The sequence below is a fragment of the Empidonax traillii genome, unplaced genomic scaffold, assembly GCF_003031625.1.
Source record: "Empidonax traillii isolate 1590-97213 ecotype Southwest subspecies unplaced genomic scaffold, ASM303162v1 scaffold2495:size42636, whole genome shotgun sequence".
NCBI lineage: Eukaryota > Metazoa > Chordata > Aves > Passeriformes > Tyrannidae > Empidonax > Empidonax traillii.
In genome coordinates, this window is record NW_020957688.1 from 30,551 (window position 1) to 42,636 (window position 12,086).

At 62.0% G+C, this 12,086-nt stretch overlaps 1 protein-coding gene across 2 annotated transcripts; it reads left to right on the forward strand.

The window, feature by feature from the left end:
- Window positions 1–986: 986 nt before the first annotated feature.
- LOC114071986 (formin-like protein 1) lies at window positions 987–12,051 on the forward strand. Of its 2 annotated transcripts, XM_027909891.1 has the most exons (13): window positions 987–1,063; window positions 7,203–7,286; window positions 7,495–7,578; window positions 7,667–7,740; window positions 8,326–8,409; window positions 8,631–8,765; window positions 9,646–9,771; window positions 10,048–10,156; window positions 10,350–10,426; window positions 10,532–10,625; window positions 10,921–10,995; window positions 11,641–11,751; window positions 11,835–12,051. In XM_027909891.1, exons 1-13 carry the CDS (start codon window positions 1,019–1,021, stop codon window positions 12,015–12,017), a joined length of 1,281 nt encoding a protein of 426 aa, XP_027765692.1. In that variant the 5' UTR covers window positions 987–1,018; the 3' UTR covers window positions 12,018–12,051. The 2 variants fall into 2 exon arrangements, with proteins under 2 accessions (XP_027765692.1, XP_027765693.1); XM_027909892.1 differs by lacking the exon at window positions 9,646–9,771 and having other exon boundaries at window positions 11,835–12,050.
- The last annotated feature ends 35 nt before the right edge of the window (window positions 12,052–12,086 follow it).

A 12,086-nucleotide genomic window follows, 5' to 3' on the forward strand; every position in this document is an offset into this window, starting at 1 on the left:
TGAATGGAAATGTAATAAAATAATAAATGCATAAGTTAAGAAATAAAATAAAAATTAAAGCAAAAATTAATTATATAAATGGAAAGTAAATAAAAATAAATAAAAATAAAATAAATTTTAATAAGAAAAATAAGGCAAGATAAAGTAAAATAAAGTAAGATGAAGGATTAAACTAAACTAAACTAAGGTAAAATTAAAAAAGTAAAATTTATTTTAAAAAATAATAATAAATAAAAGAAATTAAAGGAAAATTTGAAAATAATAAACAATAAAATAATGAAAAGCAATTCAAAATAATAAAGTAAAATTAAAAATTTTAAAAGAACAAAAGATAAAATAATAAGTTAATCATAATAAAATAAATAAATAAATAAATAAATAAATAAGATATTATAAAATAAATAAAGTAAAATGAGGTAAAATAAAATAAGTAAAGGTTAATTTTAAAAATATAAACAGAAGACATTAAAATAAATATTAAAATAATAAAAATTGAAATATTAAATAAAAATTAAAATATTAATAAAATAAGAAAATAGAAATAAAATAAAAATAAAATATAAAATAGAATATATAATAAAATATCTATTATAAAATGAAATAAAAATGAAATATAAAATAACATATCAAGTGAAATATCAAATGAATCTGAAATGAAGTATAGCACACAGGCGGACTAAGCCCGGCCGCAGCAGCGCCGCTGAGCTCCCTCCCCGCAGCCGGGGCAGGTGCCGGGGCCGCCTCTGGCTGCGGCCGGGGCGGGGGGGTTGGAGGGGGGGGCGGGCTGAGGCGTTTATAGCGCGATAACGCCCCGGAGAAGTTGCAAACGCCGGCGAGCGGCGGCGGGGACGGGCGAGGACGAAGCTCGGCGCGGAACCGCAGCCGCCCCGCACCGCCCGCCATGGGCAACGCGGCCGGGGGGCTGGAGGGGGGCGCGGCGGGGCGGGAGCCCCGCGATCACCGCCCGCAACCCGGGCCCCCCCCCGCCGCCGCCGCCCCGCCGCCCCCCCGCCAGCCCATGCCCGGGGCCGCCGAGCTGGAGGAGAGGTTCGGCCGCGTCCTGGTGAGCGGGGACGGGGCTTCGGAGCCCCCCTTGGGGGGAGTTCGGGGGTGCTGGGGGGGATCCGCGGTGGGGGTCCCGGACTTGCCACGGGGGACTGGCTGGAGGGGGTCCGGAGCTGCCGGGGGGGGGTCTCTGAGCATCCCTGCTTGCACTTGCATCCTTAGCATCGCTGTCACCGGCATCATCATTCTGATTACCATATTTTTACTATTATTCCATTATTCCATTAATTATTTAATTAGTGTTCTTATTAATAACGATGATTTCCCCCTCTGCCACTCCTTTCCTCCCGGGGACACTCAGCCCTGCCCCGGGATGACCCCCCCAGCCGCTCCCGTTGCTCTCACGTTTGGAGGGGGGGGTCCCAGCCCCCCAAACTCTTGGGGTGACCCCGAGTCCCCCGGACCCCGCGGAGGCTCCGCCATGGCGGGATGGGCGGCAGGGCCGGAGCGCCGCAGGCAGCCGGTGCTGCGGATGGCAGTGCTTCGCTCACCTCTTCCTCCTCCTCCTCCTCCTCCTCCTCTCTCCGCAGCCGGGGAAGCCCCCCGGCATCGCTCCGGGCCTCCCGCGGGGGACGGGGCGGGGGGAGCCGCGTTCCCATGGGATGAATGGATAGACGGATGGATAGATGGATGGATGGATGGATGGATGGATGGATGGATGGATGGATGGATGGATGGATGGATGCGTGGATGGCAGCTCCTTGGAGCACCCGGCGCTGCGGGAGATCGGCTCCCGCCCGCTCCCTCTGTCCTTGAGCGGAGCCGGCCGGCCGTGACCTTCGCGCCGGGATGGCCGCGGGGAGCCGGCCACGCTTCACCCGCGTCCCTGCCCTCCCCAGAAACGCTCCGTGGGGGGAAAAAAAAAGAAAAAAAAAATCGCTGCTTTAATCCCCTGATCCCCCTCACCTCGGGATCCCGGGAGATGGAGCCTGCTCGCCCATCCCGTGCCGGGAGCACAAGCTCCCATGGATGCAGCGGGATCTGCCCGGTGGGATCCCGCGCTGCAGCCCCGAGCTCAAATTATTTAGAAGCTTTTAAACTCAAAGCGTTTTTTTTTTTTTTGGTGGTGGGGGGGGGGGGATGATTATTTGAGGATGAGCATCTCAGCCAGAGCCCCTGGAGCTTTCCTGCCACCAGCATCGGCTCCGGGGCAGTGATGGCAAAGAGACCCCCGTGGGACCCCCGAAACCCCCAGGTGGGGGTTTGCCGTGGGACGCCCATGTCGGCGGGTGGCTGAGCAGGGTGGTGGCGCCTGTGATGGCTCCGGGTGTCACAGCAGTGGTGGCAGGAGGGGACAGGCAGCCTGGGGAACCTCGGGGTGTTTCCGCTGCCTCAGCGAGGCCCCAGGCAGCGCCACTTTCCTCCAGGCTGAGTCCAGCAGGTTGGAAATCCTAAAAAAAAGTGGTCAGAAAAGGGGAAAATGCTGCTCCAGGCCCTCGGTGCTACCCTGTCTGCCTTCATCCCGAGGGAAGGCCCTTTCCCAGGAGCAGGGGGCACCCAGGGGGCTGCAGATGGGAACCGGGTGTCTTGTGAAACCGGTTGTCCCAATCCCGCTTCCTCCTTTCACAGTGTCCCTTCCCCCTTCTCACAGCCTGGGGGGATGGGAGAGAGGGTCCCTCTGCCCTCACCCACCATGAACACGTTCCTTGACTCTGGGTTCAACTTTTCCACCTGCTGAGCTGGTGAGATCAGTGATGGAGCAGAAGGTGATGAGTTGGGAATCTCCCGGTGGGACATGATCCAGATCTGACAGGTTGCCATGGCTACAGTGATGCTTTGAGAGCTCAGGGCAAACCACTTTTGGGCTGGACATCCTGAACTGGGAGAGCTGTTGGGGCAAACCCTGGGCAGAAAAGCCAGTGGGGGAGCCCAGGCAGTCCAACATCTCCGGGAAGGGGATGGATAAATCCACCACCTGCCAAGAAATGAGGAATTTAGTTTCCCAGAACTTTATTCCCCAGAAAGTTGGCTCCTTCCCAGCTGGGGCACCGTGGCAGATGCCACTTTGGCAGAGTGATGGGAGGGTTGTCCCGTGCCAAGCGGTTTGAGATGTGCCGAGGTGGCTTTTTGGGATGGAGCGGAGGAAGAGCATCTTTGCTGCTGGGATGGGAATGCTCGGGTGCTCCTGCTTGGAGCAACCAGGATTTTTCTCCCTTTGCACGTCAAGAGGCAATACTGGGAATACAGAAGTGAGGTTGTGAGTTGGGGTGTGGTGGAGGGAAAGCCAAAATCACCTGGGAGTGTTAGGCTGGAGCCTTGGGAATGGGGGCTGATGGGGACAGGGTGTGCTCCACCCGGGAGCTTTTCCTGGTCTGGAGGCTTTGCTGCCTCTTCTCCCAGGTCCTGAGAGAGCACATGGCACACGTCACTGCTGCAGATGTTTGCAGATGTTTGCAGATGTGCTGTTGGCCTCAGGGACGGGTCACCAGCGAGCCCTGGCCGAGTGTCGGCCTCAGCTCAACCAGGAAACAAAGCTGGTGCTCGACTTCCCGCTGGATCCGCCCCCAGCCCGGTCCCGGCACGGTGTCCGAGGCTGGCTGGGTGATGTGGGGCTGTGCTGGGGTGTCCCCAAGGGGGACATGGGCCCTGCGTGGGGACAGAAGTGGCCTGTGAGCCGAGAGCTGCCGGCTCAGGGACTGGGGAGGGTGTCCTCGTGCAGGGCTCCCCCGCGTGAACCAGGAGGATCCAGCAGGGATGAGGACACGGGGGCAGGATCAGGCTCCTCTCCCCGGCCTGTGCTACAGCAGCTTCCTAAAATAGAGCCGGAGCCGCGGGCGGCAGCGGCCACCCCGTCAGCCACCCCCACAGCAGGACCGGCCGTCCTGGGGACCCGCCCGCTCCTCCTCCGGCCTGTCCCCGCCTGCCACGGGGAGGGGTTGGGACCTGGATGGATCCAGGGAGTCCCTGATGGGATGAGCTCGCCCTGGGAGCGTCACCCAGCCTGGCTTGCTGCGTGCTGCGGGTCAGGGGAGCCCTGTGTGGGCTGATCCTGCTGATCCCAGCATCCTGCTGAACCAGGATCCAGCCTGATCCCGGTGCTGAACCTCAGCAAGAGGCAGTCGGGGTCACTGGAGGGAACAACATGGGACAGCTGGCACTCCATGTCCCAAACCACCTCGGGTGGGAGCATCGTGCTCCGTGGCCACGAGGGATGGGGCATCCCCGGGATGGAGGATCCCAGGGATGCAGCATTCCAGAAAGCCCCACACAGGGGTGGGTTGAGGGTGCTGGGTGCCAGCTGGAGGGTGCTGGAGGAGGGAAGGTGCGATGTGGCTGCTGGGGGCGAGTCCCTGTGGCCTCTCCATCCTTGTCCCCCAGAGATGAAATGGAGGAGGAGGAGGAGGACTGATTCCTTTGGCCTCCCAGACACCTGGAGATGTTTGTCCTTCCTGCAGCCAGAGCCCCTAACCCACCATTTGGGGTCACTCCCTGCCCTGTGGTGGTGCCTGGACTGGGATAATCTCCCGTGCCATGTGCTGTCAAGGCTTTCTGTCCCCTTTCCATGGATGCACATCCCCTTGTGCCCCAGAAACGGTGCTGCCAGGGCTCAGCCTGGTTCTCAGGCAGGTTTTGCAGCACAAACCCTCCCGTGGAAGATGCCGGAACGTTCCGTGCCGGGGTTTGGAGCAGAGCTCTGCTCAGCCCAGCTCCGCTCACGTGTGGAACAAAAAGAAGTGTCTGACACCCAAAATAGCTCCGTCCCCCACCAGCCAGGAAAGGAAAAGGTCGTTTTGTACCAGAAGATGATGTCGGTGCTGCTTCACCTCCCCCCAGTCTTGGTTTTATTGTCAGGCAAAGCCCGGCTCAGCCCCACGGCTGTGTCAGGTCCCAGCTGGCTCAACCCGGCACCAGGCACGGCTGGGATGGCTCTGTGGGCCCTGTGGCACCTCTGTCACAGCAGGGGACATTTGAGGCACCCACTGAGTGGGCTATCAGGCTGGGGGAGGCTGAGAAACCCCACACAGGGGTGGGATGAGGGTGCTGCATGAGGGGAGGCAGGATGTGACAAGTCCCTGTGGCCTCTCCATCCTTGTCCCCCAAAGAGGAGGAGGAAGAGGAGGAGGAGGAGGAGGAGGACTGAGTCCTTCCCCTGACACCTCTGGGGTGCTCGGCTGCTGCTCTGCCCCACATCACCCCCCCTCCCCGGCAGGAAACGAGAACCGGTTTCTTTGTTTCTTTGTGCTGCTGCTGACGCTCCACAGGAGCCACTTCCTCCACCCCCCAGCACCACATGCCCACCCGGGACGCAGCCACCACCCAGTTTGTACCCAGACCGTGCCACATCCTGCCACCCCTCCCAGCCCTGCCCTCGAGGAAGGGACTGCAGGGCCTGGTGGGCAGAGTCACCTCTGCAGGAACATCCTGGGATCCCCCTGAACCCTTGTGGTGGATCCTGTCCCACTGGAGACCTGGTTTGTCCAGGTCCCACATGTGGTGACTGGAAGAGCTGGCCCATGTGGCGGGTGCCACCATCCCCTCTAAGCCGAGGGGAGTGTCCCCACAGAGGGTGTCCCCATCCACAGAGGGTGCCACAAGTGCTGATGGAGCTCTAGGTGAGGTGTTTGGGTGCATGGTCCCTCTTGGCACAGCCCTGTTCCTTGGTCTGACCCTCCTGGAGGGCCTCACCCATCCCAAGGATGGCAGCTCAGGGACCACGAGGACGGGGCTGCCCTGCAATGGGGACATCCAGGTGCTGCTGTCACCCTGCCCATCCCAGGCCCCACCTGGCTCCAGTGGCTTCCCAATGAGGCTATTTCTGACCCTGCACCCTAATTGTACCCCCTCTGCCCAGCTCCCCACGTGAGCCATCCCCTGGCCCAATCCAACTCCTCCCTCCCACGTCTCCTGGTTTTGGCTTCTTGCGAAAGCAGCTCGACAGGTCCTCGGTTGGGGGTGGGGGTGAGGTTCCCCTTCCTGCCCCGCCACCGTGGCACCTCTCATCCTGGCCCTGCTCTTCTGTGGGCAACCAACCCCCTGGGAGATGCCTTTCCCCAGGGATGTGGTTGTTCCAGGGCTGCATGCACCCCACGTCCCCGTCCTCATGGCCAGGGAACCCCCGGACTGGGGTTGAAGGTGACCTGGGGCCCCGCGGTGCCTTCACATTCCTGGGTGAGCTGGATCACCCAAAACTGGCTGTTTTGGCAAAATAAACCTCCTGGTCCAGGCCACGGTGGGACACCCCGTGGTGTCACCAGAGCGCCCCGGAGGTGGGAGCTGCCCCGGGGCCTCCCGGAGCGGTTTCGGCAGCGCCTCGTGCCGTTCCCAGAGCGGAAACCGCGTCACGTCCTGCCGGGGTGGCCGGGGGGGCTGGGGGGCTGTGGTTGTGCAACGGTGGCACGGAGGGACACCAGCCCCGTCCCTGACATCATGTCTCTCCAGAAGCACTGATTTCCCCAGACGGGCCTGTCACGCACCCGTGGCCGGGGGGCTGGATGGTGACCATCACCCTCGAGCAGGGCCCGGCCTCCTGGGCCCCTCAGTGTGTCACCAGCCTGTGTCCCCACCCCTCAGGCCGGGCACTTGGTGCATTCATGACATGGATGGACGGGGCCAATTCCTCCCCCTGTCCCTGACCCACCCTCCCCTTGGGGACCCACAGGTGGGGACGTATCCATGGGATGCTCACACTGTGGGAATGGTGCTGTTCCCATCCTTCCACCAACGTGCCTATGATTCTATCAGTGTCTCCATCCTGGGAATGGTGTTCTCATTGTCCCATCAGTGTCCCCATCCTTCCCCCAATGTCCCCATCGTCCCACCAGTGTCCCCATCGTCCCACTCCTGTCTCCATTGTCCCACCAGTGTCCCGATCTTCCCACTGGAATCCTCATGTCCCACCAGTGTCCCCATTCTCCCACCAGTGTCCCCCTCCTTCCACCAGTGTCCCCATGTCCCACAGGTGTCCCTATTGTCCCACCAGTGTCCTCATCCTCCCACCAATGTTCCCCATCATCTCACCACTGTCCCCATCGTCCCACTGGTATCCCCATGTCCCACTGGTGTCCCCATTATCCCACTGGTGTCCCCATCCTCCCCGTGCTGAGCAAGGGCAGCCGGTGCTGGGTGAGCAGTGGGTGCTGCAGCCCCCGGGGGTGTTTTTGGGGTGCCCCCCAACGCTGCCACCCTTCACCCCACAGAATTCCATGAACCTGCCCCCGGACAAGATGAAACTGCTCAACCAGTACGACAACGAGAAGAAGTGGGAGCTGATCTGTGACCAGGTGAGGTCTGGGCTCCCTGTCCCCAAGTGCCACTCCTGGCATCCGGCTGTGCACCCACCTCGTTAGTGACACGGCACCTCGTTAACCTCATTAAGCATCGATGGAGCGCAGGAGTGGGGACAGGGACACTCGTGGCTGCTGTGGGGACGGTGGCAGGTCCCAGTGGCTGGCAGGTGGCCCAGTTTCAGCCTCTCTCTGGGGTTTGTAGGAGCGTTTCCAGGTGAAAAACCCCCCGTCCGCCTACATCCAGAAGCTGAAGAGCTACGTGGACACAGGTGGCGTCAGCAGGAAGGTGAGGGGTCCCCCTTGCACCCTGACCCCCCGGTCCCCGTCCCACACTGGGCACAGGGACAGTGCCAACCGTTGTCCCCATCCCACAGTTCAAGAGGCGAGTGCAGGAGTCCACGCAGGTGCTCAGGGAGCTGGAGATTTCCTTGAGGACCAACTACATCGGGTAAGGACGAGGTGTCATTGTCACCCAGCGCTGCCACTGTCCCCAAGATGGGGTTGGACACGCTGCTGGCTCTGGATGGGTGCTGACAGCGGGATGTGGAGCCTCGTGGCCTCATCCTGTCCTCCTGGAGGGGCTCTGATGGGAGGCTGGGGGTGCTGTAGGACCTGAACCCCATGTTGGCTGTGGCACTCCCTGGGTGCCAGGAGGGACCCTGCCCCCCACCCAGGATGCCCTGACCCCTTGTGGGGCACTGGGTGGCCCATGATCCCCAGGGCCAGGCTGTCCCATTGTGGCAGCAGTGGCAGTGGTGACAGTGGTGGCAGCAGTGGCAGTGGTGGCAGTGGTGACAGTGGTGGCAGTGGTGGCAGCAGAGCCCTCGGGCTGTGCCCCCCACACATCAGGAGTGGGGTTCCCCATGGCACTCACCTGCCTGTGAGAGCTGCCAGCCCATGGTGCCACCTCATGTCCCCAGCGTGTCCCACCCTCGCTGGGCACCTCTGAGCAGGGGGTGGCTCTGCTGAGGGTCTGGGGAAGGGAGGATGAGGGGGGGGCTGGTGGAGCACACTAACCCTCTGCACCCTCCAGCTGGGTCCAGGAGTTCCTCAACGAGGAGAACAAGGGGCTGGACGTGCTGCTGCAGTACCTCGCCTTTGCCCAGTGCTCCGTCGCGTACGTGTCCCCCGCTGTCCTGTCCCCAAGGCTGGAATCATCCTTCCCTGGGGCTCAGAGGGGTTGAGGGGTCCCTGGGGGTGCTCTCCCCTGTCACTGGAGCAGTGGAGCTCTGGATGCTCCATGGCTGGGCCCCCAACGTCCCTGCGGATCCCAGAGGGGCGTCTGCCCACGCTGGGGTGCCACACCTCACCCGTCCCCGTGTCCCCACGGGCCACCAGGTACGACATGGAGAGCGCAGAGAACAGCAGCCCCGGCTCCGACAAGGGCAAGGAGCAGTCGCTGGAGGACCTGAACAAAAGCACCTCCTCGTCCCCCACGCAGGGCTCCTCCAAACCGCGGCCCCTCACTGTAAGGTAACGTGTGGTCCCGTCCCCACCTGTCCCCCTGTCCCTGTGCCGTGTCCCCTCCCCGCTCCCCGCCTCGCTGCACCCACCCCCCGCCCCCGGCCGCGCCGTGCTTGGAGAGGGGCCCGGCAGGGAGACGCAGGCCCGGCCCTAAAAATGGGTCCCCATAACACGCCCGGTGCTAAAAGTGGGTCCCCAGTGCTGGTTTAGGGGGACAAAGCCCTCGAGGGCCAAGCCCTGCCTGGAGCTGGAGCTGGGCTGGATCTGTGCCCCCCCACTGCGACCCTCGGGGGGGATGCTCTGGGTAAAACCCAGGAATAAACAAAAATCGGAGGTGCTGGAGGTTTTGAGGGGAGCAAATCGCGCCCCCCTGGTTTAAACCCGGGTCGGAGGAACGGGCCTGTGTCCCCCCAAGCCGGTCCCGGTGGCTAGTGGCTCTCGCTTGGCGCCGCTCGCCCGCAGCCCCGTCTAACCCCGCTCTTCTCTTGCACGCTGCCGGGGACGCGCTGACGGTAGGTGACGGTGACGGGGCACCGGAGGGACGGGGACACCCCACGGGACCCCGCTGCTGGTCACCCGTAGAGGGGACAGGGCCTACGGGGCATCCCCGGTGGGCGGGGGGGGTCCCGGGGATACCCCACCGCGGCCACCCCGGGAGCTGTAACGCGGCACCCCGGGGAGCGAGGGGGTCCCTCGCAGCCTGGAGCAGCTCTGGAGGAGCCGGGGTGTCCCTGCCAGCCCCAGGGACAGGTCAGGAGGGGACGTTGCACCCGCAGGGGGTCCCATCCGTTGTCCCCCCACCGCCGTGTCCCCGAGCGCGGGTGTCCCTGGGGGCGGCGCGGGAGCCCCGTTTCTCCCTCCTGTCCTGCAGGCTCTAACGCGCCTCCAGCTGCTGCCTCTCGAACCAGCACATCCACACCCTCCTCCGCCACGTCCACCCCAGCGCCCCCTGCGGTGCCCCGGGCAGCGATGGGGACAGTGCCCCCCGGTCACCCGGCAGCTCCTGCCCGCCCCGGTGAGCCTCCGAGACCACCCGTGTGCACGAGGGGGCCCCCAAAATCCACCCCGCCCCGCCGCCATCACCCCATCACCCCACCACCCCACGGCCTTCTAGACGGGCACGGAACACGGGGGTTTCTCCCGCGGGGATGCAGCCACCCGGGTCCCCTGGTGTCCCCCCCGCCCCCGCTGCCACCCCCCACTCCTCCCCCGAGCGCTGCCGCCCCCTCCCCGCTTTGCGCTGCGCCCCCGGCCCCCCCGGCCCGCGCTCAGCCGCGCTCTCCCCGCGCAGGCTGAACCCCTCGCACAGCAGGAAGACGCTGCGCAACTCCCGCCTCGTCAGCCAGAAGGACGATGTCCACGTCTGCATCATGTGCCTCCGCGCCATCATGAACTACCAGGTGCGAGTGGGCGGGATCCGCGGGGATCCCGAAAAATCCCCAGCCCCTGCGGTGCCGGCGTCGGGGCGGGGGGGGAGGTTCTTCATCCCCTCTGGTGGGGACCTGGCGTGGGGGTGTCCCAAGGTCCCAGAGCGTCCTCGGGGTGGGGACAGGAGGACACACAACCCCATTAATGCTCCTTTTTGCCCCCAAGTCTGGCTTCAGCCTGGTGATGAACCACCCAGCCTGTGTCAACGAGATCACCCTGAGCCTCAACAACAAGAACGCCAGGTAAGACCTGCCCCCTGTCCCTGTCCCTGTCCCTGTCCCTGTCCCTGTCCCTGTCCTCTCACCCAGCCCACGGCCCTGAGCCCCTCATTCCCCGTGGATCCACAGGACCAAGGCCCTGGTGCTGGAGCTCCTGGCCGCCGTCTGCCTGGTCCGAGGTGGCCACGACATCATCCTGGCTGCCTTTGACAACTTCAAGGAGGTGAGTCCCCAGCAGGGCCATCATTCCCCACGTGGGCAGCCCTGCTCTGTGTGGGTTCCTGCCTCAGTGTCCCTGTGTGTGGCAGAGCCCTGCACCATCCTGAACACTCCCATGCCTGGCTCTCCCGGGGATGCTCCAGCCCTTGGGCTCGATGTCCCCACTCCAGTGCGTGTCCCTTGGGCCAGGTCCCATCGGGGTTGGGGTGGTGCCACCGGCGGGTTCCTCGTGCCCTGCCACCCCTCTGGGCACCCCCAGCCGTGTCCCCCTGGCCCTCAGCCCCCTGCTCCCACCCCAGGTGTGCGGGGAGAAGAACCGCTTCGAGAAGCTGATGGAGTATTTCCGAAACGAGGACACCAACATCGACTTCATGGTGAGCGGCTCATGGGGCCAGTGCTGCACTGTCCCCAGGCCATCACGTCCCCAAGGGCTGCTGAGTCACCACAGTGTCCTGGGGGCTGCCAGGGTGTTGTGCTGTCCCCAGGCCACTGTGTCCCCAAGAGCTGCTGAGCCTCGGTGCTGTCCCCAGACCTTCATGTCCAAAAGAGCTTCTAAGGCCCCACACTGTCCCCAGGCCATCATATCCCAAGGTCTGCTGAGCCCCAGGTCACCATGTCCCCAAGGCCACTGCACTGTCCCCAGGCCATTGGGTCCACAAGGGTTTCTAAACCACCACGCTGTCCCCAGGCCATCGTGTCCCAAGGGCTGCTGAGCCACCGTGCTATCCCCAGGTCTTTGTGTCACCACACTGTCCCCAGACCTTTCTGTTCCTGAGGATGCCACTGTGTACCTGTGCCATAATAGCCCCATGGCCTCAGTGCTGTCCCCAGGCCTTCATGTCCCCAAGACCACCGTGCTGTCCCTGAGCCATCATTCCCCCAAGGGCTGCTGGGCCACTGGTCCTTCCCCACGTCCCCAGGGATGCAAAGCCACCTTGTCCCTGAGGGCCACCACTCCCCCATGCACCGCACCGTGTCCCCCGGGGCCGCGGTGCCACCCCCGTGCCGTGTCCCCGCAGGTGGCCTGCATGCAGTTCATCAACATCGTGGTGCACTCGGTGGAGAACATGAACTTCCGCGTGTTCCTGCAGTACGAGTTCACCCACCTGGGGCTGGACCAGTACCTGGAGGTGGGTGACCCCGAGGGTTGGGGGGTGCTGTGGGGGTGAGGGAGGGACACACCACCCCACCCCTGACGGCTGTCCCACGGCAGAGCCTGCGCCTCACCGAGAGCGACAAGCTGCAGGTGCAGATCCAAGCCTACCTGGACAACGTCTTCGACGTGGGGGCCATGCTGGAGGACTCGGAGACCAAGACGGCGGTGCTGGAGCACATGGAGGAGCTGCAGGAGCTCGTCAGCCAGGTGGGCCGTGGGCGCGTGGGCAGGAGCCGCTGACGCAAAGCCCCGAGGGAGGGACGGGGACGGCGGGGCTGAGCCGGCGGCGCCTCGTCCCCCACAGCTGAC